The sequence below is a fragment of the Phyllobates terribilis genome, unplaced genomic scaffold (assembly GCF_046119375.1).
Source record: "Phyllobates terribilis strain yellow unplaced genomic scaffold, ASM4611937v1 Scaffold_3__8_contigs__length_932513732, whole genome shotgun sequence".
Taxonomy (NCBI): domain Eukaryota; kingdom Metazoa; phylum Chordata; class Amphibia; order Anura; family Dendrobatidae; genus Phyllobates; species Phyllobates terribilis.
Window position 1 is genome coordinate 146,365,648 of NW_027362763.1, and position 26,036 is coordinate 146,391,683.

General features: G+C 45.9%; 1 protein-coding gene across 1 annotated transcript; it reads right to left on the reverse strand.

Annotated features, from left to right (window-relative positions):
- Positions 1-14,583: 14,583 nt before the first annotated feature.
- On the reverse strand, positions 14,584-26,036 carry RSAD2 (radical S-adenosyl methionine domain containing 2). The gene is made up of 6 exons (XM_073672973.1): positions 25,711-26,036; positions 23,543-23,712; positions 21,711-21,940; positions 19,919-20,068; positions 17,151-17,183; positions 14,584-16,142 (listed from the first exon to the last, which is right to left on the reverse strand). Exons 1-6 carry the CDS (start codon positions 26,025-26,027, stop codon positions 15,978-15,980), a joined length of 1,065 nt encoding a protein of 354 aa, XP_073529074.1. The 5' UTR covers positions 26,028-26,036; the 3' UTR covers positions 14,584-15,977.

Consider the following 26,036-nt stretch of genomic DNA (forward strand, 5'->3'; position numbering starts at 1 on the left):
ATCCGATGCTCTCGGCGGCCAGCGGTACACTGCGGGAGCGCACTCGCTCCCAGCAGTGTACTGAGCTGCCAGGACCTGCGGTGACGCTAGCGATCAGCTGATGCTCAGGTGACCTCACCATGGGAACATTCTGAACAATGCTCCCATGGCGGTAAGTTCACTGGGGCTGATCAGATGATCTTCAGCTGATCAACCCCAGTGACCTCACTCCAGCAGCATGTACACTGACAGGAGAGATTTTACACTCCTGTCAGTGTACATTGCTGGCTTTTACAGCAGTGACATCAGTGATTTCTGATGTCACTGCTGTAGAAGTGACCCAGATCGCTGGAGGACACTCATTGGTGGTGATCGTGGACTACGTCATTGACGGCGGACATGTGAGGGATATGGTTGTTCGTTATTTTACTTTTTTTTTCAGGAGATCGAGGGATTCGGGGACTGAGAGGGTAATAAAAAAAATTGTAGAACCATGTGTTTTTTATTTCATTAAAATACTTTATTCTGGCCGTGTCTTTTATTGAAAAAGCGGCGACGATTTTACTACGCAGTTAGTAATGGGGGCGTCTTATAGACGCCGATAATTACTAACCTGGGCTTTATGTCAGCCGCCAATACAAGGTTGATGTGAACCCCAACCCCATTACCCCACTCACCACTATTACATGGCAGTGGTATGAATGGAGGCTAAGTGCCAGATTTGACGCATCTTATGGATGCGTCATTTCTGGGACTGCTGGGGGGTGATATTAATAGCCGCAGAGGGGGACAGGATCCATGGCCCCTTCCCTGGCTGTTAATATCAGCCCGCAGCTGTCTGTTTAGCCTTTGCTGGTTAGATTTTAAAAGGGGGACCCCATGTCAATTTATTTCTGAGGTCCCCCTGTAATCTATAAAATAAAGGCTAAACAAACAGCTGTGGGCTGATATTAATAGCCAGGGAACATAGCTGGCTAATGGCCCCTTCCGCGGCTACTAACATCAGCCCCCAGAGGTCAACTTTCGCTCTGCTGGTTATAAAAATGATGCGGGAGCCCACGCCATTTTTTTTTTCAATTTTAGGCTCTGTGCCCTTGATCCGGACGTAGCAGCATTTTGGACTCATATTTTTTGCTGCGTCCAAAATGTTGCATTCTATTCAACGCAGGTAAATCCACATGTGTTCACTAGACCATGCGGATTTACCACATTCAATACATTCTAGTGGTCAAATTTCTGTTGCAGAGACTAGCGATTCCACAAGAGAATTTGACATGCTGCGGTCCTGAATGACGTGCTGCATGTCAGTGTCCATGGGTGATCCGCAGCCTCTGATGCACGCATAGTGGACATGGGATTTCTAGAGATCCCATCCACTATACTGTAACATATGGACACTGCGGGTTTGACGCTGTATAAACACGCAGCGTCAAACCTGCAGCGGCTCCTGACCATGGCAACGTATCCAAACTCACCCACAGCATGTCAGTTTCTGTAGCGGACACGCTATTCTCTGCTGCAGAATTTGACTGATTGAAGTGTCATTATATGCAGTGGATTCACATGTACCGACAGCAAAAGTGCTGCTTTAGAACACCGCATTTTGGACGCAACAAAAATATGCTGTGTCCAAAGCGCTGCTGAGTGCTGATGGGAGGTGGGACGTAGCGACTAATGAAACAGGTGTGAGCTATTAATTATGGCCAAGGACCATGTTTGCAAATGGCACCTTCCCAGTCTAAAAATACCAGCTCACAGCTGCTGCATAAATTACGTGAATAGAAATGCTAATGAAGATTGGGTGAATGGGATCAGCTGACACCCAGCTCTTTTGTTTGGTTAGGTTTTCATGGCCAAACCTAATTAAAGTAAAGAGTTAAATAAACACACAGACACAGAGTGAACACTTTATTTGAAATACAACAGACACATTCTTTAATCATTTAAATTATATACTCACCACAGTTCTGACGGTAATCCAAGGGTTTAAGCAATGTCCCACCAAGTAACTTTATTTAGCTCCAAAATGCAATCATTGATGTACAAAAATGCCTCAAAAAACGCTTGAAAAAAAACGCATCAAAATCGCGACAAAACCGCACTTTTTTTCCCGCAGCATTTTTCCTGCCAAGGAGATGCAGAAACGCTCAGGAAATTTCTGCTTCAAATCTTGATCGTGCGCACATAGCCTTAATTCAATTCTACAGTAAATTTATAATAAGTTATAATGGGGTTTGGGTGCTTTATAGAGATTTGAGGTCACAGACTCTACTGTTGAAGCCTCCAAATCTAAGGTTGTATTCAGGGGTGGACAAATCATTGTTGCAACCAGGGCCACAAGAGGTAAGGGGTCCTGTGATGAACCTGTAGCCGCCATCTTGGTAATGATAAATCATATCCAGGGATGGCCACACTTCAGCAGCCCCCACCCTTGGGACCTTCTGTTAAAACGTCAACTAGATAGTTTCCCCCCATCCAGGCTCCTGTAAGATAAGAAGCCTACTTAACACTTGAATGCTAGGAGCCTCAAAGACTTCGAGAGGAAACACAGCCAGCAGGGGGGGGTGCTTCGTCTATCTGTACCTGACCATTTGTCCCATAGGACTAGTTTCTTTGTCTGTCACAAGCATGGAGGCATAAGATATAGAAACATGAATAGTACACGCATGTTGCGTGGGATGGGCCAATAAAAAAATATCACGGCGTCCCGGAGCCATTGCGCACACAAGCCTCCGCGGTAGACGTTTGTACGTGCTCTGGAAGCCAAGATATAGCGCGGAGCCATTCCTGAGGACCGTATGGTATCATAATTGATATCAAAAGGTCGGTTACGGCGGCCCGAATCCATGGGAACCCCTGGGGGTATCATGAGACCATCCCAGAAGAAGTTATTGGGTTCCATAGAATTTGGGCTTCTGATCGAAGTTAGACCTGAGGGTGGAGACTGAGCCAGCTGACCTCACCAGCAGTGGGCGGGACGGGGCAGGTAAGATAGCAGGACAGACAAGAGATAAGTCAGTCTTGACCCAAGAGTGGTGTGCTGAACATCTGAGCACCAGCTGAGGCCACCAAGGGGAGGACCAGTTTGACCATGCGGTGGTAGGCCTCAGCCTGTAACAAAGAACCGTGCCTGCGATCGCAGAATCCTCTCCCTGCGTCACAAGAAAATCAAGAAACCGGTAACTGATATGCTGTGGTGATTCTGTGTGTTGTATTCCATTGTTGTATAGTTTAGCCTGACCTTATACCTGTGTATATTTAGTTGTATATCGTGTATCTAGTGTATTATTATAATCAATTACCTCAAGTAATTGTGGGCCTGCCTTTTATTCTGCATAACGAACGCACGTCCGTGTGAGCTCGGCTCAAGCCAAAAACGCTACCCAGGGTTGGTTCCTGACCCGATATAGGCCCATTCACGGACTGGGCGTATATCTAAAATAGGGACTGGTGGCAGCATACCAACTGGGGATTGGGGAAGGCTGGTAGTGACGGTCGGAGGTTCAGATATATATATTCCTGGCGCGGCCAAGGAAGATATATATACCGCCCTCACTACAGAGGGCCCCGATACCCAGTAGGTTACAGGACAGTCTCTCTGGCGACCGCTTATCCTAGGTGCAGTTCCTTGACTGACCTGAGGCTAAGAGGGCGCTAGCGAGTTGTGCTGTGTAGTGACGTTGAAGGGATAACACACTACCGTGTTCCCTGCGCTGGTTGCAGCTACCTGGCACTACTTTCTCTAGGTGCAGTACCTTGACTGACCTGAGAGGTAAGGGGGCGCCAGAGAGCTGCACCCACCGGCCGGCTTTCATCACATTGGTGGCAGAGCGGTGGGATTGCAGAATAATAGTGTTGTGGGACCCCTACTCCCAGGCACTAAAGACTGCCAGTGGTAACTTCCACTGCTGGAGTCTTAAGGTCAGCCCAACGTTAGACGGTCAGGCTAAAAGTATAACAAGGTGTGTGCAAACTCAGGGTTGCAGCGGTGTCGGTTACCAAGATGGCAGACGGCACCAGGAGCAAGACCCTGCAAGAGGCTAATGCTACGGTCCGTGTGGCAGGAGGGGAGGACATTGTTACTCATGGCGAGGAGGAGTCCAGCCCGGGCACCTCAGGGAGCCAGTCCCCAGTATACGGTCCCGCAGTGGGCTGCCCACCACCTACCCAGCCCAGCCTGTCCAGATCACAAGCCCTTTTACAAGCGGCTATGGCAAGTCTCCAGTCTCATGGCGATGCCGTCTACAAAACCCTCCTGGCAGCATCAGAGAAGGCAGCGGAGGAGGAGCGTGCAGAGCGGGCTGCGGAGCGGGCTGCGGAGCGGGCTGCGGAGCGTGAAGCTGCAGAGCGCCGGGAGGTTGCGGAGCGTGCAGAGCGAGCTGCGGAGCGCCAGCACCAACTGGACCTGGCCCAGCGGGGGCTTCCGCTAGAGCAACCAACCCATCAGGAGACCAAGTCGTCCAAAGTCCGAGCTGAGGACTTCCCTCTACTGGAGAAGGATGGGGACCTGGACTCCTTTCTGGTGGCATTTGAACGGACCTGTCTTCAGCACCATCTGGCCCGGGATCAGTGGGCCAGATACCTGACCCCCCGTTTGAGGGGTAAGTCCCTGGATGCCTTGGGGGACTTACCTGCCGGGGAGGTACAGAACTACGACTGCATCAAGCGGGCCCTGATCCGGCAGTACAACCTCACTCCCGAGTCGTACCGCCAGAAGTTCCGGAGCCTGCTGCGTGGCCCCAAGGACACCTGGACCGATCATATGCGGGCGCTGTTGAGAGCCGCAGAGCACTGGACCTCGGGTCTAGCGCTTACTACCCGCCAGGAGGTCCAGGAACTGTTCGTCACGGAGCAGTTCTTGTGGAACTGCCCAGAGGACCTCCGACAGTTCCTCCGTGACCGAAAACCAACAGGGGCTTCTGCTACAGCCGCCCTGGCAGACGAGTATGCCAATAACAGGGCGCCTGAGCTGAAGAAGTCTGCCAGCAGCACCTGGAGAGGGGGTAAGCCCAGTCATGCCCCTGTTTCCCCGGCCCCTAGAACACAAGGGGTGTATCCCCCTGTTGCCCTCTCCAGGCAAGGACCAGACGTAAGACGTTGTCATCTATGCAACAAACCAGGACACTTTAGGGCTGAGTGTCCCCAGCGCCAAAAGACCCCATCCCAGTCCCAGAGAGCGCCCAATGTTTTGTGTGTGGGAGGGGGTGGTGGTAGGTCCCTGGACAACATCCAACCCGTCACCATAGGCCGTTCTGCGGTCATGGGACTGCGGGACACTGGCGCTGAACGAACACTGGTACGGCCTGAGGTGGTGTCCCCCCAGGACTTGGTACCAGGAAAGACTCTTTCCGTCTCCGGGGTTGGAGGCGTGGAGCCGGCACTTCCCGTTGCCATGGTGTATTTGGACTGGGGTGCCGGAAGGGGGATGCGGGAGGTGGGAGTAACGCCAAATATTCCCGCAAATGTTTTATTAGGGACCGACTTGGGGCGTCTAGTATCGCAGTATGTACCCTCTGAACCCCCAAGTTCGGCCCCCCAAGAGTGTATTGATTTGTCTGCTGCTAATGCCAACCATGTTGTATGTAGTGTGTGTCCTGCTGAGGAGGAGGGAGTGAAACCTGAGGGTAACACCTGCACAGACACAACACAAACAGGGTTAGTGAAAGCAGGTGGGGAGTGTGGGGATGCCCGCAGAGGTGCTCAGCCGGCGTGCCGTGACCTCTTGTCCTCCGGTGAGGGAGGGGGCGGGCAGGATTCTGTAGAGGGAAGCTCAGGGATGGAGAGGGGGGCAGCTACCGGCAGTGTAGGGCTCCCAGGGGTATCCAGGCTGCTGAGTATAGGCCCACTGCAGGGGGAGGAACAGGCCATGGGAGGTGGGGGTGTCCCAAGAGAGGAGCCGCCAGGTAAGACCCCAGGGCAGGAGTTCCCCACATCCGAGATGTCCAAAGGCCTAGGAAGCCTGCCTGATCGGGCGGCTTGGTCAGAAACAGAGGGGAAGCAGGCACTACCCACGGTCACAGCGGTCATAGCCGCTGTCACCAGGAGTGGGAGCGCCGGAGCCCAAGGAGCCTTGCAGAGGTCCGACGGCTTCCCCACTTCTGACCAAGTGTCTGCCGGGTCAGACAGCGGCCAGGTGACATGCCCGGAGGGGCTGACGGAGGATGTGGCAGTTTCGTCGATTCTGGCCACATCAAGTCAGGAATTTCAGGCTGCGTTGGAAGCAGACGACAGCCTGAAAGCTCTCAAGGAACAGGCGGCACAGCCTCCCATGGAGTCAGACTGCGAGCGTGTGGTCTGGGACCAGGGACGGCTGTACCGGGTAACGGTCCAGCAGGGTTCACCGGAGGCGTGGCCCAGGGACCGACAGTTAGTGGTACCCTATCCGTTCAGGGCGGAATTGTTGCGGATCGCACACGAGATTCCGATGGCCGGACACCTAGGGATCGCTAAAACCAAGGCCAGGATAGCTCAGCATTTCTACTGGCCTGGGATGGGAGCCGCGGTGGGTGCCTACTGCCGTTCGTGTGACACCTGTCAGAGGGTGGGGAAGGCGGGGCCGCGCCCCAAAGCCCCACTGGTAACTCTGCCAATCATCGAAGAGCCTTTCTCGAGGGTCGCTGTGGATCTTATTGGACCTCTGTCCACTCCCAGCCACTCCGGGAAATGCTTCATACTCACGGTAGTGGACTATGCCACCCGGTACCCGGAAGCGGTAGCTTTGTCGTCCATTCGGGCCGACAAGGTGGCTACCGCCTTACTGGAGATCTTCTCCAGAGTGGGTTTCCCCCAAGAAATGCTCACCGACCGAGGGACCCAGTTCATGTCGCGGCTGATGGAGTCCCTCTGTAAGCAAATGCAGGTGCAACATCTGGTGGCCAGCCCGTATCACCCACAGACTAATGGCCTGTGTGAGCGGTTCAATGGCACCTTAAAGCAGATGCTTAAGATGTTGGTCGACTCCCACGGGAGAGACTGGGAGCGTTACCTCCCACACCTCCTATTTGCTTACCGGGAGGTTCCGCAGGCCTCAACGGGGTTCTCCCCCTTTGAGCTCCTGTACGGGCGACGGGTACGGGGCCCCCTGGCTCTGGTGAAGGAAGCATGGGAAGGGGATTTGGCCACCCCCGAGGTGTCGGTCATCGAGTATGTCGTGCGCCACCGGGACAGGATGATGGCCTTGGCAAAGCTGGTGCAGGACAATATGGCCCAGGCCCAGGCCGACCAGAAGCGGTGGTACGACCAGAATGCTTGTGAGAGGACCTACCAGGTGGGTCAAAAGGTGTGGGTACTGGTCCCCGTACCACAGAACAAGCTTCAGGCAGCCTGGGAAGGTCCCTACTTCGTGCACCAGAAACTCAATGCCGTCACCTATCTGGTCACCCTGGATCACGCCCGTGGAAGGAGGAAGGCCTTCCACGTGAACATGATGAAGGCTCATCATGAGCGGGAAGCGACTGCCCACCCAGTGTGCAACCTTCCCGAGGAAGGAGAGGTAGAAACCCTCCTGGATCTGCTCACCCAAGCCAAGGCGGGTGGGTCCATCGAGGATGTGGGGGTTGGCCACCAGCTCACGGAGGACCAACGGTCCCAGCTGGGGACCACCCTGCACCCCTTCCGGGGGCTGTTCAGCAGCCTGCCCGGAAGGACTGAGATGGCTGTCCACGACGTGGACACTGGCGATCACCCGCCGATCCGGCGTTCAGCATATCGGGTCTCTTTCGAGGTGCAGGGAAACATGCGCCAAGAGATAGACGAGATGCTGAAGCTGGGGGTGATCCAGGCATCCAGCAGCGCGTGGGCCTCGCCTGTAGTCCTCGTACCAAAGAAGGACCGAACTACACGGTTCTGCGTGGACTACCGGGGGCTCAACGCTGTAACGGCCACCGATGCGTTCCCCATACCACGCATCGATGACCTGCTCGATCGGATGGCCGGGGCTAAGTACCTGACCATCATGGATCTGAGCCGGGGGTACTGGCAGATTCCTCTGACCCCCGCGGCAAGGGAACGCTCTGCCTTTATCACCCCTTTTGGACTGTACGAGTCCACAGTGATGCCATTCGGCATGAAGAATGCCCCTGCCACTTTTCAGCGGATGGTCAATACGCTGCTTGAGGGACTTGAAGGGTACGCGGCTGCGTACTTGGACGATATTGCAGTCTTCAGTCCCACTTGGGAGGATCACCTAGAGCACCTGCGGCAGGTGCTCGGTCGGATCCACCGGGCAGGCTTGACCATCAAGCCGGAAAAGTGCCAGCTGGGCATGAGTGAGGTCCTCTACCTGGGTCACCGGGTAGGCGGGGGGGTTCTGAAGCCAGAACCGGGGAAAGTGGATGCCATCGCATCCTGGCCCACTCCTAGGACCAAAAAGCAGGTGATGTCCTTCTTGGGGACCGCCGGGTACTATAGGAGGTTCGTCCCACACTATAGCACCCTGGCCAAGCCCCTGACGGACCTCACCAAGAAGAAGCTGCCCGTCGCAGTCGACTGGACAGTCGCCTGCGAGACAGCTTTCGGGGCACTCAAGGCCGCCCTAAGTAGCTCCCCTGTACTGCAAGCTGCCGACTTCGACCGGCCGTTTGTGGTACAGACCGACGCCAGTGACTTTGGCCTCGGTGCTGTGCTAAGTCAGGTCAACACGACAGGCCAGGAACATCCTGTCTTGTACCTGAGCAGGAAGCTACTGCCCCGGGAGGTGGCTTACTCCACGGTGGAAAAAGAATGCCTGGCAATTGTATGGGCCGTGCAGCGTCTGCAGCCCTACTTGTACGGGAGCCATTTCACCGTGGAGACGGACCACAACCCCCTCAGCTGGTTACACACGGTCTCTGGGTCGAATGGCAGGTTGCTACGCTGGAGCCTCGCTCTCCAGCAGTACCACTTCTCCATTCGCCACAGAAGAGGCCGTGACCACGGTAACGCTGACGGGTTATCCCGGCAAGGGGAGGGTGCAGAAGGACGCACGGGGGAACACAGGAATGTGCTACCCCCTCGCGCCCTCGTATAGGGGGAGGTGTGATGAACCTGTAGCCGCCATCTTGGTAATGATAAATCATATCCAGGGATGGCCACACTTCAGCAGCCCCCACCCTTGGGACCTTCTGTTAAAACGTCAACTAGATAGTTTCCCCCCATCCAGGCTCCTGTAAGATAAGAAGCCTACTTAACACTTGAATGCTAGGAGCCTCAAAGACTTCGAGAGGAAACACAGCCAGCAGGGGGGGGTGCTTCGTCTATCTGTACCTGACCATTTGTCCCATAGGACTAGTTTCTTTGTCTGTCACAAGCATGGAGGCATAAGATATAGAAACATGAATAGTACACGCATGTTGCGTGGGATGGGCCAATAAAAAAATATCACGGCGTCCCGGAGCCATTGCGCACACAAGCCTCCGCGGTAGACGTTTGTACGTGCTCTGGAAGCCAAGATATAGCGCGGAGCCATTCCTGAGGACCGTATGGTATCATAATTGATATCAAAAGGTCGGTTACGGCGGCCCGAATCCATGGGAACCCCTGGGGGTATCATGAGACCATCCCAGAAGAAGTTATTGGGTTCCATAGAATTTGGGCTTCTGATCGAAGTTAGACCTGAGGGTGGAGACTGAGCCAGCTGACCTCACCAGCAGTGGGCGGGACGGGGCAGGTAAGATAGCAGGACAGACAAGAGATAAGTCAGTCTTGACCCAAGAGTGGTGTGCTGAACATCTGAGCACCAGCTGAGGCCACCAAGGGGAGGAGCAGTTTGACCATGCGGTGGTAGGCCTCAGCCTGTAACAAAGAACCGTGCCTGCGATCGCAGAATCCTCTCCCTGCGTCACAAGAAAATCAAGAAACCGGTAACTGATATGCTGTGGTGATTCTGTGTGTTGTATTCCATTGTTGTATAGTTTAGCCTGACCTTATACCTGTGTATATTTAGTTGTATATCGTGTATCTAGTGTATTATTATAATCAATTACCTCAAGTAATTGTGGGCCTGCCTTTTATTCTGCATAACGAACGCACGTCCGTGTGAGCTCGGCTCAAGCCAAAAACGCTACCCAGGGTTGGTTCCTGACCCGATATAGGCCCATTCACGGACTGGGCGTATATCTAAAATAGGGACTGGTGGCAGCATACCAACTGGGGATTGGGGAAGGCTGGTAGTGACGGTCGGAGGTTCAGATATATATATTCCTGGCGCGGCCAAGGAAGATATATATACCGCCCTCACTACAGAGGGCCCCGATACCCAGTAGGTTACAGGACAGTCTCTCTGGCGACCGCTTATCCTAGGTGCAGTTCCTTGACTGACCTGAGGCTAAGAGGGCGCTAGCGAGTTGTGCTGTGTAGTGACGTTGAAGGGATAACACACTACCGTGTTCCCTGCGCTGGTTGCAGCTACCTGGCACTACTTTCTCTAGGTGCAGTACCTTGACTGACCTGAGAGGTAAGGGGGCGCCAGAGAGCTGCACCCACCGGCCGGCTTTCATCACAGGTCCATTTCGACCTTCAATACAGGTGGAATTGTGCATTATGATGGGCTATTAGACTGGAAAGGGCCCATATATTGTTATGGCACAAGGGCCCTTTTCTGTCTGTATCAGCCAGTGGGTGTATTGTATTTACAGAGGTAGAAATTGTGGAATGGTTGGAGAGCAGCTGCAAGGTGTTAAGGTTTAACAAAGGACCATGCAGGTCTGAAACATGTTGCCTATGAGCTCAGACAATATTTCTTTTTTGCCTTTTTAATTTTAGTGCTATTGTGTTCAACCATTTTTTGTGCCTTTTATACTACTAGATCAATAAAGCAATTCTATTAAGAAGATGTGAGTGCCGGCTATCATTTGGAGTGTTGCTAATTCTGGAGTATTTTGCCGTGCACTCAGACAGGTGAGCTGATTGCTCATTTTTCACATTTACCATTTTTCATTGAGTGTTGATGTCACAGTTTTAACAATTTAACCCCAATTTCCAGTTTTAACATGTGTTTTTCGTACGTGTTCAGTGTTTATTTTTGACAGCCGGCTTCCCGGTGCATAGCTGCTGTCAGTCAGTATGACGCTGGCAGTCACGCCCCGTCAATATAGCAGCCTGGGCGAAGAAGAGCTACTCTGTTGAAATAAAGCAGCAGAATCACCGGCAGGAGCAGTCCATGATTGCTCTATGCCAACACCAGGAAGATAAGTTATTAACTACCTGCCTGTTAGTTTTTAGGCCATTAGTAAAAAAAAAAACAGTGCCGGACAACCCCTTAGAGTTGTGAAAAAAAATCCAAACCTTCTAACTACAGTATTATTTCCTCCAATATGTAAAGTAATGACAGTCTGTACTGCTTGATAAAGGATAGGCCATGATAAGCACATCCACATATGACATCTCAGTTGTCTGCCTTGTGTTATATTCAGCTGTTAAATATGGAACTTACATTTCATGTTTAGATTTGATAGTAAACTAGTAATAAATAGTATAATCTATATGCTTACATCACTTTGTTGCGGTATGGAGGAAGGAGGGGCGAAAGATTTCTTGAACAGGGGCCCTCAGCAGTCTATGTCCACTCCTGGCAATGACAATTTACTGCTGGCCTTAGAAGCTGCTTGTGACACTGAGTCACTTCTCACGGACAAGCCGTGAGTCAGCGTAGTCAAGGAGTCCAAGGTCAAGAGTCAGGAGGGTATGTTATAAACAAAGGGAAGAGACAAAGGCGTAGTCAGGTCACAGTCCAGAGTCAGAATTCCAAGGTCAGAGCGCGTGAAGGCAAAAGGGATAATACAAATGGGTATTCAATAGGCAAATCCAGGGTCCGGCAACAGAAGATCAGAATGTCTGCATTCAGAACACAAAGCACAGAGAATATACCACACTGAGCTGAAAGCTATTACTGGCAGAGATCTGGGGCTAACAGCTTAGTTAAGTAGCTGGGTAATCACTTGGAACAGGGAACACCTGAAGGAAGCTCAGCACCTCCCAGTCTCAGATTGGGTGCTGAGCTGTCCATCAAAACACCAACAGCTAAGCAGGCCCCTGCACCAAATTGGATGACTGAGCTGTCAATCAAAATACTGACATCTCAGCACACCTCTGCACTAGATTGGATGACCGAGCTGTCAGTCACTTCATCCAATACACACTGAACGGTGGAATCTGCATGCTGTTATTCAGTTTGTGATCTACAAGGTCACCTAGATCCTTCTCTACAAATGACTTTGCTAGTTTTACTCCTCCTAAAGCTTATGATGCCCACAAGTTATTTGTGCCCAAGTGCATAACTTTATAATTTTCCACATCGAACTTCATCTGCCAAGTGGATGCGCAATCTCTGTTTTTTCAAGTAAGCCTGTAACTTTTGAACATATACAATACACTGCACTATAATATTTAGTTTGGTATCATCTGCAAAAATAGAAACAAAACTATTAATCCCAACATCGTTAATAAATAAGTTGAATAATAGCGGATCCCGCACTGAGCCTTGAAGTGCCAAACTTATAACGAGAAACCATTCAGAGTAGCCGCCATTCACTACAATTCTCTGGGTTCTGTCTTCGAGTCAGTTTTCAATCCAATTACAGATCTTACTTGCTAAGCCTGTAGACCTTAATTTACCCATTCAGCATTTGTGTAGGACAGTGTCACATGCCATTGCAATGCCCAAAAACTCTATATCTACCACTACCCCTCTATCCAGGTTTCTACTCACCTCTTCCCCAAAACTAATTAGGTTAGTTTGACAACTTTTGTCCTTAGGAAAACTGGGCTAGTTATCAAATATCCCTGTATATAATACCTTACAAGTTCCTTGAATATTTTTCCCACAATGTTAAGATGTGTGATGTTAAGGTTACTGGTCTCTAATCCGAGAAAGACCTGGAGCCCTTTTTGAAAACAGGCACCACATTCGCTTTGCGCCAGACGCTTAGCACAGTTTCCGTCATTAGATAGTCTCTAAAAGTTATGTATAGGTGCACAGCAAAAACTAAGTCGAGCTCCTAAAAAGGAAACCTGACAGGTGATACATGGGGATCAAACTGTGGACAGCATGTATCAGCCACTGGATGTACGATCACAGCCATGTATGTTTGTCTCCCTGCTGTAAGTTAAAAGCAATTGTGCATATAAAAACATAGGGTACTCAGTAAACACTGATCAAAGTCTAGAGGTTAGGACCATCCCGACTGTGCACACCTTGGCGCTGGTGGGATGGCTTTTACGCTTTTTTTGATCAAAAACAACAGTGTTTACTATGTACCACAGCAGGGTATATATGTGTTTTGTTACTATCTTAGGATTTGTCTGTTTAGTGGCCAGTGTGAACATGCTCCTACAAGTCGCATATATTCCAATATATTATCACGCAAGGTGTGGGAAAAACTAAGTGCAAATGAAAGGAAGAGGGGAAGCGAGCCCAAACACTAGGGAAAGGGGGAGTGGAGGCCCCTAGGCAGATCTTATATCACCCTGCCTCCTCTACCATCCCTGTATATGTTCCACACCTATCGCCGAGCACGACCCTAAACCCTGGATGTCCTTAGAGCTTGGCTCTAGATAGGGAGGGGGAGGGGTGAGCACTGGTCAGGCCCCACTAAAGTAAAGACAACAGGGTAGACAAACAAAGGGGATAAACTAAGCTTGAGCAGACACCAGAGGAGTAACGCCAACTGTCCTCCAAGGGCACCAGAGAAGACGCTAGCTGACTGCCAGTGTTCCAAGCCTGTACATAGAAGTATCACCGGCGATTCCCTGGAGCAAACTGAGTGTTTTTAACTCCCAGGCAAGGGTGTGTCAATCAGCAGCAGGAGGGAGGTTGCCGCTGGGTTCTAAAGGTAGAAGGATTAAGAAGGCATCTGTAATGCCAACCGCAGTGACCTTCTACAGCCAGATCCAGGGCGACTGTCTATTACACCTGACACACCCATGACACTTATACTCCAGTTAATTTCTTTCATTTTGCTTATGGTTAGTAATGAGCAGATCCCACAAAGCGTCGCCTCTTGTCAGGTCTCGTCCTGCCCCATAAAATTTTCCTGCAACAAGATGAGGAATTTTCTCCCCTGTGGGGTTGAAGCAGAACCACGCCCCCATGTCTGTACCTGGGTTGTTATAAACTCCCATAATCACAATGGTGTAGCCCATGCTATCTGATTATGCAGTTGACTCTGCAACAACTCAGTGATGTTGGAGGTCTATAGATTACACCGAAGACTACTTTTTCAGTGTTTAGCTTCCTATATGATTCCACCCACAAGGTTTCAACTTCTGAAAACTCTTCCTCCCCTATTGCCTCTGTCTCACCCCTTTCCCATTTGACCTGCATAAAAGCCCAATCATGTGAAGAGTCCAACCAGGTCTCAGCAACACCAACCACATCATGTGTTCCTCCAAAACCAAGGCCTCAATCTCCCATATTGTTTGTCAGACTCCTATAATAACAGCAACAGCAGAAAGAAGATCCAGACTTTATTCTGCAAAACGTCAGTGCAAAATACAATACATACAGTACAAAAAATACAAACTCTTTATGGTAAAGTGCAATTAAGCAAACATAAATTATAAGGAAAAAATAAATACATCTAGATTTTATGTTAAAAATATTGTTCTACTTCTTTTTTTTCTGTTCAACCTCAACATCTCCAATACTTGTAATTTCCTAACATTTATTGTAACACATATTCCTACTTACTCTGTGAAATATTGAATGAAACTCACTGCTGCTAATTGGAAACCATCAGCAAGCTTCTTTTGATGGTTTGTTATTCTTATTGTGTGTCCCTAAAAGTTTTCTCGGCCATTAACCCTAAAAGCATGGTATACTAATGTACAACTCCTTTAAATATGACAATTGTAGCCTTAATGGAATTTATACTCATCATGGAAACAACTCAAGCAAATTCAGAATATTTTCCACAATATAAACATTTTTTATATCACACAAAACATATTTTGTTATGTGGCCTTTTCCCAGGGAGCAGAAATAAAAATTGGAACGCTCCTCATCTCGTAGCAAAATCTTTCGATTTATGACGAGCTTTCGCGAGTGTGTGATATTCATCTGTCTATAAACTGTGCAGCCGCGGCCGGTCATCCTCGCAAAATATATTTGGACTAGAAATGTCATATAAAGATCCGTCAGCAGAATCTAGCCTGCTTACTGATGGTTTTCTGGTATCAGCATTATGTACTACGCTGCTGAGAGTCAAAATTAACTGGAAAAGTGAAAACAGCAAAAAGTTACAAAATATATTTTTAAAAGAAGCGGGAGTTAGGTTTTATATTTGCATCTAAATAACCAACAAAAAGCAAAAAAAGAGCATTTTTGGAAAGTCGATATCACACCCATAGATCTGAGGGGTTAACAACTGTGAATCACTGCTGGTGGCCATATAAGACACATCTTATCAGGACTGAATGATCCGACATTTTAGACATGATCCAAGTGCAAGGGAAGAATGAGGGGGGTGGGGAAGCAGGTAAAGAGGTAGTCCCACCAGACTTATGGCATATCCATAGGATATACAGCTCCCGCATCTGAGACACGCCTATCTTGATAACAAGGCCGCTGTGACTGAAGAAGGTGCTGTGCACGCATGGCCATAGCCATTAACTTCTAAGAAAGTACTGAATATAGCCAAGTATGGCTGCGAATACTTCTACTAATGCTATATTAGTGTTATTTTTACCAGAATTCCCTTTTTTTACATCATTTCAGTTAAAACATATACTGTTCTTTTACTACAGTCTATAGAAATCTCATATTGAGGAGCATAATATTTGTTATCATTGAGGTTCATGGAAGTTGGTCTTGATTGGAGTTCATGTTCCATTCTTGGACTAACTTCAACAAAAAGATGGGAAAAGTCATATCTTCAGCTTCGTGTAACATCATAATGATGGACGATTCTAGATGACATTGAAGAATCCTCTAGTGAAGTCATTCCCTATTGTTCAGCTGCCAAACTTGACCCCAGCCAGGAAACAATGATCTGCGATGATCAATAGTCCCAGATCTGCACAGATCACCAGTCCAGTCTCAGATCTGCTTTGCTCCACACGTATTTCCCGCCCCTTTTAAAAAACATCTTCTCATCAAAACCACTAAACTTTATGGCATTTTCGACTCCAACATCCAAGATTGACTTTGAAGGATCTTTTCGTCCATTTCTGCAGTCAAGGAAACGCATCTAGAGTAAAAGTGAGATTAAAATAATGAACAGGATTAGAATATTGAAGATCCTGTGGAATTTAGGAAGGTAGGAACACTTTAGGGTATTTGGAATGGGTTTTCTATACCAGACAACCTTTAGTACCATAGGTCTATTAGCACATAGCTATTCTGCTCAGCCAGACATGTCACTCGAAGGAAGGATCACCAAGCGATGACTTGCCTACATTGGACACATCATACTAAGAGAGCAATCACTGGAGAAGGACATTATGGTCGGAAGAGTAGAAGGAACAAGGCGAAGAGGAAGACCAGCAATCGAATGGCTTGATACAATCAAGATAACTGCAGAAAAAAACCATGGTGGACCTATCTAGGCTTGCACAAGATCGATCTTCCTACAGAGCATTTATCCATCGAGTCACCATGGCTTGAGATCGACCTAAAGGCCGTTAAATAATAATAATTTACTGCAGTTTCTGTTGTGTAACTTTGTACTTTTTATGTATTGATCCTGGGATTCAGTGTTCACTATACTTGTATTACACTGCAAAGCTGAATTCACAGTTCTGCTGGTTGTTATTGGAAATAGTTACTAAACTTGTCAGCACAGTCCTATGAGGTGGGGCTGATAAATCTAACAACATTAATCTCCAGCCTGTGATTCTCCAGCAAATGTGAATGTACAGCATCATCAGGCACAGATTACCACAGCATGCAACAAAATATTGGAAACCACTGACACTCAATTGAATGTAGTGGGAATTGTGTAATACTTCATTTACACTATGGTGGCGCTGTGGAGAAATGTAATATTTACTGTAAAGTTTACGGACAAATTATAGTAGATGGCTGTACACTCTCCTGTGAGCAGCCTGTTATTGGGAGACCATTTTTACAAAAAGGATTGTCCGAACCAGACATCTCCTTTATTACTAGTCTTATTTCCTCACAGAGAATGCAAAATATAATCATGAGAATATCGTTTTTATATTGCACAATATACATTAAAATGGTATCAACTTACATATTCATCCAAAATGAGGTATGAATCCCGCATCTAGAAAATCAGAAAACATGTTAGAAGATCACATGGTGAAATGTCAGCTCTGAACTCTACCTTTGTAATGTTAGAATATAAAACAGCTGCAGGCTTATGTTGTATGGAGACTGTGTTGAGCAGACAGCAGATGGTGCGGAGTTAATTGTTAGAGTTAGTTGATAGTGTTTGGCCTTTTTGATTTGTCTGTGTCAGTGATTTCCTCTGTTCTTCATATTGTGATGATCTAGAGTTTTCCCCAGCTCCAGTCCTCAGTGCCACCCACCGGTCATGTTTTCAGGATTTCCAAAGGTATTTCCCAGGTGATAATTGCAGTACCTGCACAGGCAATAAGTCCATTACCTGGGCAATGCTAAGGAAATCCTAAAAACATGACCTGTTGGTGTGTCTTGAAGACTGGAGTTGAGGAGCACGGATCTAGATTATGGCTGCTGTATGGCCAAAGCAAAACAGTTCATCTTCTTACAATGTCTGAAAGCGGAGGATTCTGCTGAAAGCTGAAATCTGCAACATGTAGAATATCCATATTGATGCATTTGGATTGAGTAATATCATTTGGTTTGTAAAGCCTCTTTCATATATATTGAAAGAAACCTAATGGGGACAAAATTGTAAAGGAAAAGGGGCTAATGTTGGTGCTCACCTCATTTGGACAAAAATTTGCCTCTGTTTTTTTAGTTATTTTACACGGGTGTAAATTATAGGACAAATCTACCCTAGCTCATAACAGGCATAGATTTAACTGTCAACATCCAGCGATGTGACAAAATTCTGAATTTATAAAAGGAGTTTGTATGTTAATAAATTAGGCACATCTTCCTTTAGATAAGAAATTGCCATATAAAATGACAGGTCTAATGAAACCCCCACAAACATTATTTGTCAGTGTATTCAAAATATGTCATGAATCCAAAGCAATTTTCTTTAAAATTATTTATCATAACATACTAACATAGTAACATAGTTTTTAAGGTTGAAGGAAGATTAAGTCCATCTAGTTCAACCCATAGCCTAACATGTTGATCCAGAGGAAGGCAAAAAAAAACCATGTGGCAAACACTAAGCTCCACATTGGGGAAAAAAATTCCTTCCTGACTCCATACGACAATCAGACTAGTTCCCTGGTGTTTTCATGGTCATAAAAATGGCAGAAAAAAATGGGATATTCAGAGCATCCTGTATTTTGAAAAACTTACCACTTATTCCCAAATGTACCACAAAGTGGCACCAAAATAGTTTCTATGTAATTTTTACGATATTTTGCTACAAGTGTTAAACTATAATTGTCATTTATGTATATATATTATGATCCTTCACTGATTCTGGGTCAGTACACCACACTGTGCACGGGCTCTGCCATTGAGCCAGTTCCCTGCTTCATTTGGAAGCCATTATATATTTTACTAGATAAAAGACAAGGTGTCTGAAACCTCTAGTAATACAGCATGGTGAAAAAACACTGATGTCAAAGTAGCATCTGTACTCAAACCATGTTTCTAAAGAAGTGTGAAAAAACAAGGGACCGGGCTGATCAATGACATGTTTAAAGGGTAACTCAATGTTTTTACATTTTGCAGTTTTAACAGTGAATTGCTGAATTCTTAGACCCCACCGATAACTCTAAGAAGCAGAAATGTTCAGCTAATCTTCAACCACAATACGGGCCGTGTGCTGCATACCTGTGGTTACGCGCCCACCTGCTCCACATGCCGGTACTAGAGAATCCTGACAGCATGCACTGTGCATGTTGTGAGAATTCACAAGTCTGCAGTCACATAGAGTGACTGCAGACTTGAGCTTGGACAACCCCTTTAACAGCTGCAGGTCAGAAAGTGTAATTCCACCCTTAGTCACGTTGGTCACTAGGAGTCCTGAGACCTTCCATAATCAAGATGACTGAGCAGTGGATAAAACTTTATTAAAAGTTTATTCAGCTTTAAAATCCCTCAAATTAAGCATCAGAAGCATTAAGCTCAAGAGCAAGCAGAGCGGAGTACCTACTAGAAAATCTAACGGTCCGTACTTTGATGATTAACTGAACACATTTAAAAATGCTTTTAAAAGATTAGTTACCCTTTAAGATCCAGAAAACCTGTTTAAAGGGAACCTGACAGCAGGATTTATGACTATAAAGTAAAGGTATAGCCATAATGACTCTATTACACTGATTAAATTGATACCTTTGTTGAAGGAATCCGATCAGTGGTTCTTCTTTAATCATGGTTTTAAGATTTCTTCTGATGAGGTCTTCTGTGCATCGGGGTGGGATCTCGATTTTACGCATGCGCCGACTCCGGGGTCATTTTATTGAAGACCCGAAGACCAGACGAGGAATCTCACACTGCGTACTTGCTGCCCACCCAATGATGGCGGCGGCACAAAATTTCAAAATGGAGGCAGGTCACTGAATAATCAGTGACCTGTGGAAACACAGGAGGCAGGCAGAGGGGCCGGAGCCAAAGAAGACTCAACCCCCCCATACCACAGGCCTACCCCAAAGCACAGAAGACGTAATGAGAAGAAAATTTAAAACCATGATTAAAAAAGAACAACTGATCTCCGATTCCTTCAACAAAGGTATTAATTTAAGTGGAATAGCGCCATTATGGCCATACTTTATAGTGATAGATCCTGCTAACAGGTTCCCTTTAAGCTAGATTTTTATCATCAGTGATTAATCTGGAATGTAGTAAAAAAAACTAATAGGAGACAAAGTTAAGAATCAGCATAAATACCTGTTGGTTGGATTCTGGAACCAAACATTTGATGTCTTTATGACGATTCAGAAATCCCTTAAACTCCTCATCGCTTACGACAAACTTCTCAGCCTGTCTCAGCGCTTCTTCTCCAGAATTCTCGCCATCAATAATGAGACACTGGAAAACCTAAGAAATAATGAAAATGACAATATAGTAACTCTGGAACTGAGCTGTAAATTTTTTTTATTTTTCTGTCGACATAGCCGTATGAGAACACTGTTTTGCAGGACAAGTTTATGACATAACTTATGGGTTAAATAATTTTATACTCTGAAATATCTAATCTACTTTTTTTTTAGTTCTTTAAGGGGGCACTTCTTTTAGTTATGCTTTTTGGAATTCTTTTTAAACCTTTCTTTTATACTTTTTACTGTACTTTTTTAGTTTCTAAAGTGAACTTGAACCTGAGACTGTTTAATCACTTGTACTACAGTACTGCTTGTACTGTATCACTTGTACTACAGTACAGTATTGCTGTATATGTTGAACACCATGGCTTCTTATGAAGCCCAGCCTGTAGCTACGTTTGACAGGAGGATGAAGATGGCAGTGACAGGGTCTTCGGGAGGCCCTTCGCTGTCCTGGCATCTCATTAGCATCCTACAGTTATGTTGTGGAGTGCCAATGGGGGGAGGCGCACTCCCCAATGGGTATGCGCCATTTAATTGCTGTTGTCAAATATTGACAACAGTATATAACAATTTAAATTGCAACGATCAGAACTAGCCCTGATTGCTGCTCTAAGGGGCAGATGCTGGCTGTATAAACGCTGTGGACGGTGAGCCCGCTGATTAGAACCCGAAATAAGATGTACCAGTATATCCTATGTCGGGAACAAGTTAAAAAGGAAAAGACATAGTCAAAATAAATGTACTTTCAGGAAAAAAGGACCTAGTATGCCTATGTATTACATAAAGAGGTCATTGATTTCAGTGTGCACCATGCACCATGGAGGTCAAATCCCACCAAGGACAACATCTGCAAGGAGTTTGTATGTTCTCCCTGTGTTTGCGTGGATTTCCTCCGGGTTCTCCGGTTTCCTCCCACACTCAAAAGACGAACTGATAGGGAATATAGATTGTGAGCCCCAATGGGAACAGGGATGATAATGTCTGTAAAGAACTACTAAATATAATGGTGCTATAAGCGTGTAAAATAAATAAATAATGCTTCTTTTTCCTTGTGGTGGCCCTACAATAAATTGAACACTTCCTTTAGATTACACCTCATTGCTCGAGGGCAATCAGCTGATTTTTGCTGCACCCTTCAAACAAACAAGAAGAGTTGAACACAGACACTCGCTCTTTTTCACACAGAATGTGGCGTGTCTTAGAAAGTCTTAAATACTAATGTTCTGATTTATCAATATGTTTTCACCAAGCTTCTTTGGGAATAGACTTTGAAAAGCCACAAAACTATGGCAAAACGCAAAGAATTTTGCGACTTTTGGAGGTTTTATGCCATTTCTGGACAGATCTACCAATGTGAGCAGAGCATGAGCAGACGAAGACCAATTGACAAATTCTTCAAAAGTTACACCATTTTAGTTGCATAACTTTAGCCAGAATTGTCATTCAATACTACACATACGGGACGTGCCCGCCAGGGATAAGATGCACCTAAATCATTAAGTGGTGTGCCCATCTCAATGAATTAGGTGCCTCTTACTCCTTCGTGCCCATTAGGCTGGAGTGTACAACGCGAGTCTTAATGAACCAGGCCCAAAGTTCCTCACTTCCCTCACAGGCATTTCTTCTCTACAGCCTACCTTCCAGCGTACTGGACTGATCATGGTAATTTCGGCTTTCATGTCGTCTTCCACATTGTAACTGTTGATGACAGAATTGATTTTGAAAGCCACATTGTAGTCACAGCACCACTGTCTGATCTTCATCAGCTTCTCCACGTGATGTCTGTTTCCTTGTCCTCGACCAATAAGCTTGTTGACTTCTTCATTGAAACTGTCACAGGACACGGCAAGAATATCCAAATGTTCTCCTAGAAAACACAGAATGTAATTATTTATGCTCTGGAATCAGCAATTCTGGTTTAAAAAATAACGGTCGTTTTCATTTTTTTTTTCATAAATCAATAGTACATGTAAAAAGTATAAACTTTGTAATATATCTTATTGGAAAAATCTGCTTCTTTCTCTTCCTGGACTGATCATTTATTCTCAAAATTTCAAGTTCATAATGAATTAATGAATATAGACTTTTACATTGCAGAGAAAGGAGATGACAGTTTGTGCTCGTGAAGTTCTATGGAGAACTGTAACTCGATTCAGGAGAACTTGCAGCAGAATTTCTACTTGCAGAATGTCCTTCTTTGCCTCTAGCGCCACCTCCCCTTTGCATAGAACATTCTGAGCACCAACCATCTTCTATCTCATAATGGGAAAGTCTGTATTCACTGAAGACAGATTTTACCCCTGAATTGAGAATGAAAGATGAGACCAGGAGGAGAAAGAAGCAGATATCTCTTATAAGAAATATTACAAAGTTTCTTATTTTCATGTGTGCTATTGATTTATGAAATAAAAATTAACGATTACTCTTTTGTCTACACAGTTCAACACCCAACACACTCACCGATCAGCTGTTTCCTGGTCTTGAGGTGGCTAGATATAAGCAGTGTACAAAATGGGCTCAAAACAGCTTTATACACTGTATAGTGGTCATTCTTGGGTACTGCAGCTCAGTTCCTATGACCACTACACAGTGCTGTACTGTTTCGGTTCTAAACAGTTTACATCCGGCTGAAAACTGCTGATCGGTGGGAGTGGGAGATGTCGGACCCCCACCAATCTGATATTGATGACCTATCGTAAGAATCACTCATCAATATCATAAGCTTATAATACCCCTTTACGGAAACACTCTCGTCTATATTTTTTTATTAAATGTCAGTGTATGTACTTGTAATGTAGTATGTATTAACATACTCTCCTACCGCTGCTCTATCGAAGATTCAGTGCCGTTCTGCTCTTTTTCTCTGTGATGTTACCGTTCTGTGGACTGGCTGCGTTCTGCATGACCCGTAAGTACCTTTTACGATGTAAGCCTATGGAGTGTAAAAATGAGGCTCCATAAAAGAGACTTCCGGCTCACACAAAGAGCATAGAGTGAGCCGGCTAGCCGCAATTACTGTGATGTCACTGAGGAGAGGAACAGAACAGCGCTGGACACCAGAGTAAGCAGCCGTATATGAGTAAATTAATACACTCAGGCTTGGATTGGCCCACCGGAGAACAGGAGAATCCTCCGGTGGGCCACCACCCTCTTATATCAGCAGTACTTGGCACAATATACTTGAATCACTATGTACAGACAAAGGAGCATCTTATTCATGTAACAATCTACCCAGTTCATTGTTATACTGTAGAAATTTGTGAATGAAGATAATGTAACATTTGCATGTAGCTGAAAAGTGTGGTCCTGGAGTTGGTTATTGGTGGGCCGTTTGCACCCCAGTCCAACACTGCGACTCACACTACATTATACACATTAAAAAAATATAGATGGGAGGCTTCTTTAATAATCATTATTAACAACGCCCCTTTTTAAAAGACGTTCCTACTGATGAGTGACATTCACTTACCGTAGCTTTTAAACCATTTCTCAGTGATCTGGCTTCCATTGCTGACAATGCTGACACTGGGCAGCTTCAGGTCTTTTTTGCAGTACTCAACCAGTTTTCCTACAAAGTTTCCTCTATCCTGAAGAAATGGTTCACCTCCAGAAAAGTTTATTTTCTCCATACCTTGAAAAAAAAAGAAAAACAAACAGCAATTTAGATAGAACAGTTGTAAAGTGTCCTCTCTACCTTCTGCAAGTTCAATAAATCTTCAGACCAAGCCTGGCACGGTGATGTTCTCACCATAACTAATGCTATTACAGATGCTTCCATAAATGAGAATTGGCCACATGTCACCACCCAAAAAAGCACAAGATATGTACTAGGCAAAGGTTACCCCATATAGGCGGCCCCTGATATGCTAATAGACAAGATCTAAGATAGAAATAGAAAACAAAATGAGCTCATATAAATTACATAGGGAACTTAGTAAACACTTTCTGATCATGAAAAGCGTAAAAGCTATCCCACCACGACATGGTGTACCCCAATAAGGACAGTTCTAGCCGCTAGTATTAAAACCTAACCTTGTGTCAGATGATCACTATGTAGATGGGGCAGAGCAGGACGCAGGCCTGACTGGTCAGACACCTGGCCATATGAAGCTATGTAGAGGAAATGCCTAGCTAAAAAAAGGGGGAGCCACACCCCTGTTTGTTCATACTACAAAAAACTACAGCAAAACCAAAGAAATGAGCCGGAGCATACTTTGGTATATATGCAACGTATAAGAGCATGTTCACACTGTAGCTATTTAACAGACAAAATCTAATTCCACCATGACAAGGTGTCCCCATAAGAGTGAAATCTATGTTATTTGCTATGATGTATGACCCCATAACCAAAGATGACAACATTACACAGTAGCAGCCAACGTTAATCTCTTAAAGGCATCAGCTACAGACGCCCCTATAATGAATGAGTGAATAAAGATGGCACAATAACAATAACTCACACAAAAATTCCCCCATAATATGATGTCAGGCTAAAGTAATCCAAAAACATTGCTGCAAAAAAAGGTGACCCCATCAAATGCTTCCACCAAGACTGACATTGTTTTGTGCTCAGTATAGCTGGTACTACTGCTGGTGCACCCATAATAAAGTGTCGGCCGCACATGATGCCGATAAAGGGTGTCCCCAAAGGAGACCACAAAAAATGGTGTCTGACAATCATTATGCCATAACACACTGCACAGGTCAAACATCACGTCCAGGGGTGTATCTATAATAGGTTCAGGGGTTGCAATAGCACCCGGGCCCAAAAGTTCCTTAACATTATTATCATTACTATTATTATTAAAGACCTGCGATAGTTGGGGGACCTGTTGGAGATTTTGCACTGGGGCCCACAAGCTTTAAAGGGTTTTCCCAAGAACACAAGTTCAATTTATTCACTAGATCTTGGAATAAAAATAAATTCCACAATTGGATGTGATTAAAAATAATGTTCCTCTGCTGAAATAATCCTAAAAATGTGCCCCTGCTGTGCACTGTGTAATGGCTGTGTCTGACCGTGCAGGAACATGGTCTGATCATACCACAGCTCCGGGGAGGAAGCTAAAGAGTATACAAACATTACATCATGGGATCACAGCTGATTCTGTGAGGCAAAACATGTTTAAAAACAAGCAGAGAAATGTTTTACCTCACAAAAAGAATCAGCTGTGATCCCATGCTGTAATGTCTGCCCAGGAGCTGTGGTATGATCAGACTATGTTCCTGCACAGTCACACACAGCCATTACACAGTACACAGCAGGGGCACATTTATAAGATTATCTCAGCACAGGGACATTTTATTTAATCACATCCAATTGTGAAATTTATTTTCATTCCAAGATCTAGTGAAAAAAATTAACTGTTCTCTGTGGGAAAACCCCCTTATGTTAATATCAACCAAAGATGTCCCCACAACTGCGGTCCCATACCCTTAAGAGGATAGTAGAGACAACTACAGATGTCCTGATATCTCCACCTTTTGACATAGCCCAGAAGTTGTCTGAAAATGTCAACGCCCAAACACCAAGCGCAGAGAAATTTCGTTTTGGTGGACTGGGGTTTTAGTGGCAAAAATGGAAAGAAAAATGCACACAATCTGCATCTTGCAATTTAAGTTACATCATCCATCAGTGACTCACCTGCATCTTTTAACATGGACAGTCCTTTCTTGGCTTCTTCTATGGGTAATACGAAAGACGTCTTTGCCGTGTGGAAGCAGAAGCCACATTTGTAATTGCATTGCCTGGTGAAGTGATAATTCACACTGAGGGGCTTTACTCGCCCAGGACCCTGGGGTGCTTTGGTTTTTGAAGAAGAAATATTTTTTGCCCCAAATACCCCCAGCAAGCACCAGGATGAAAGCATCTTCATACATTCCAGCAGGAATGTCATATTCCTCCAGACCACTGTCAGCATCTCCATGATGGGGAACAAACACAGGGACATCATTTTGGAAAT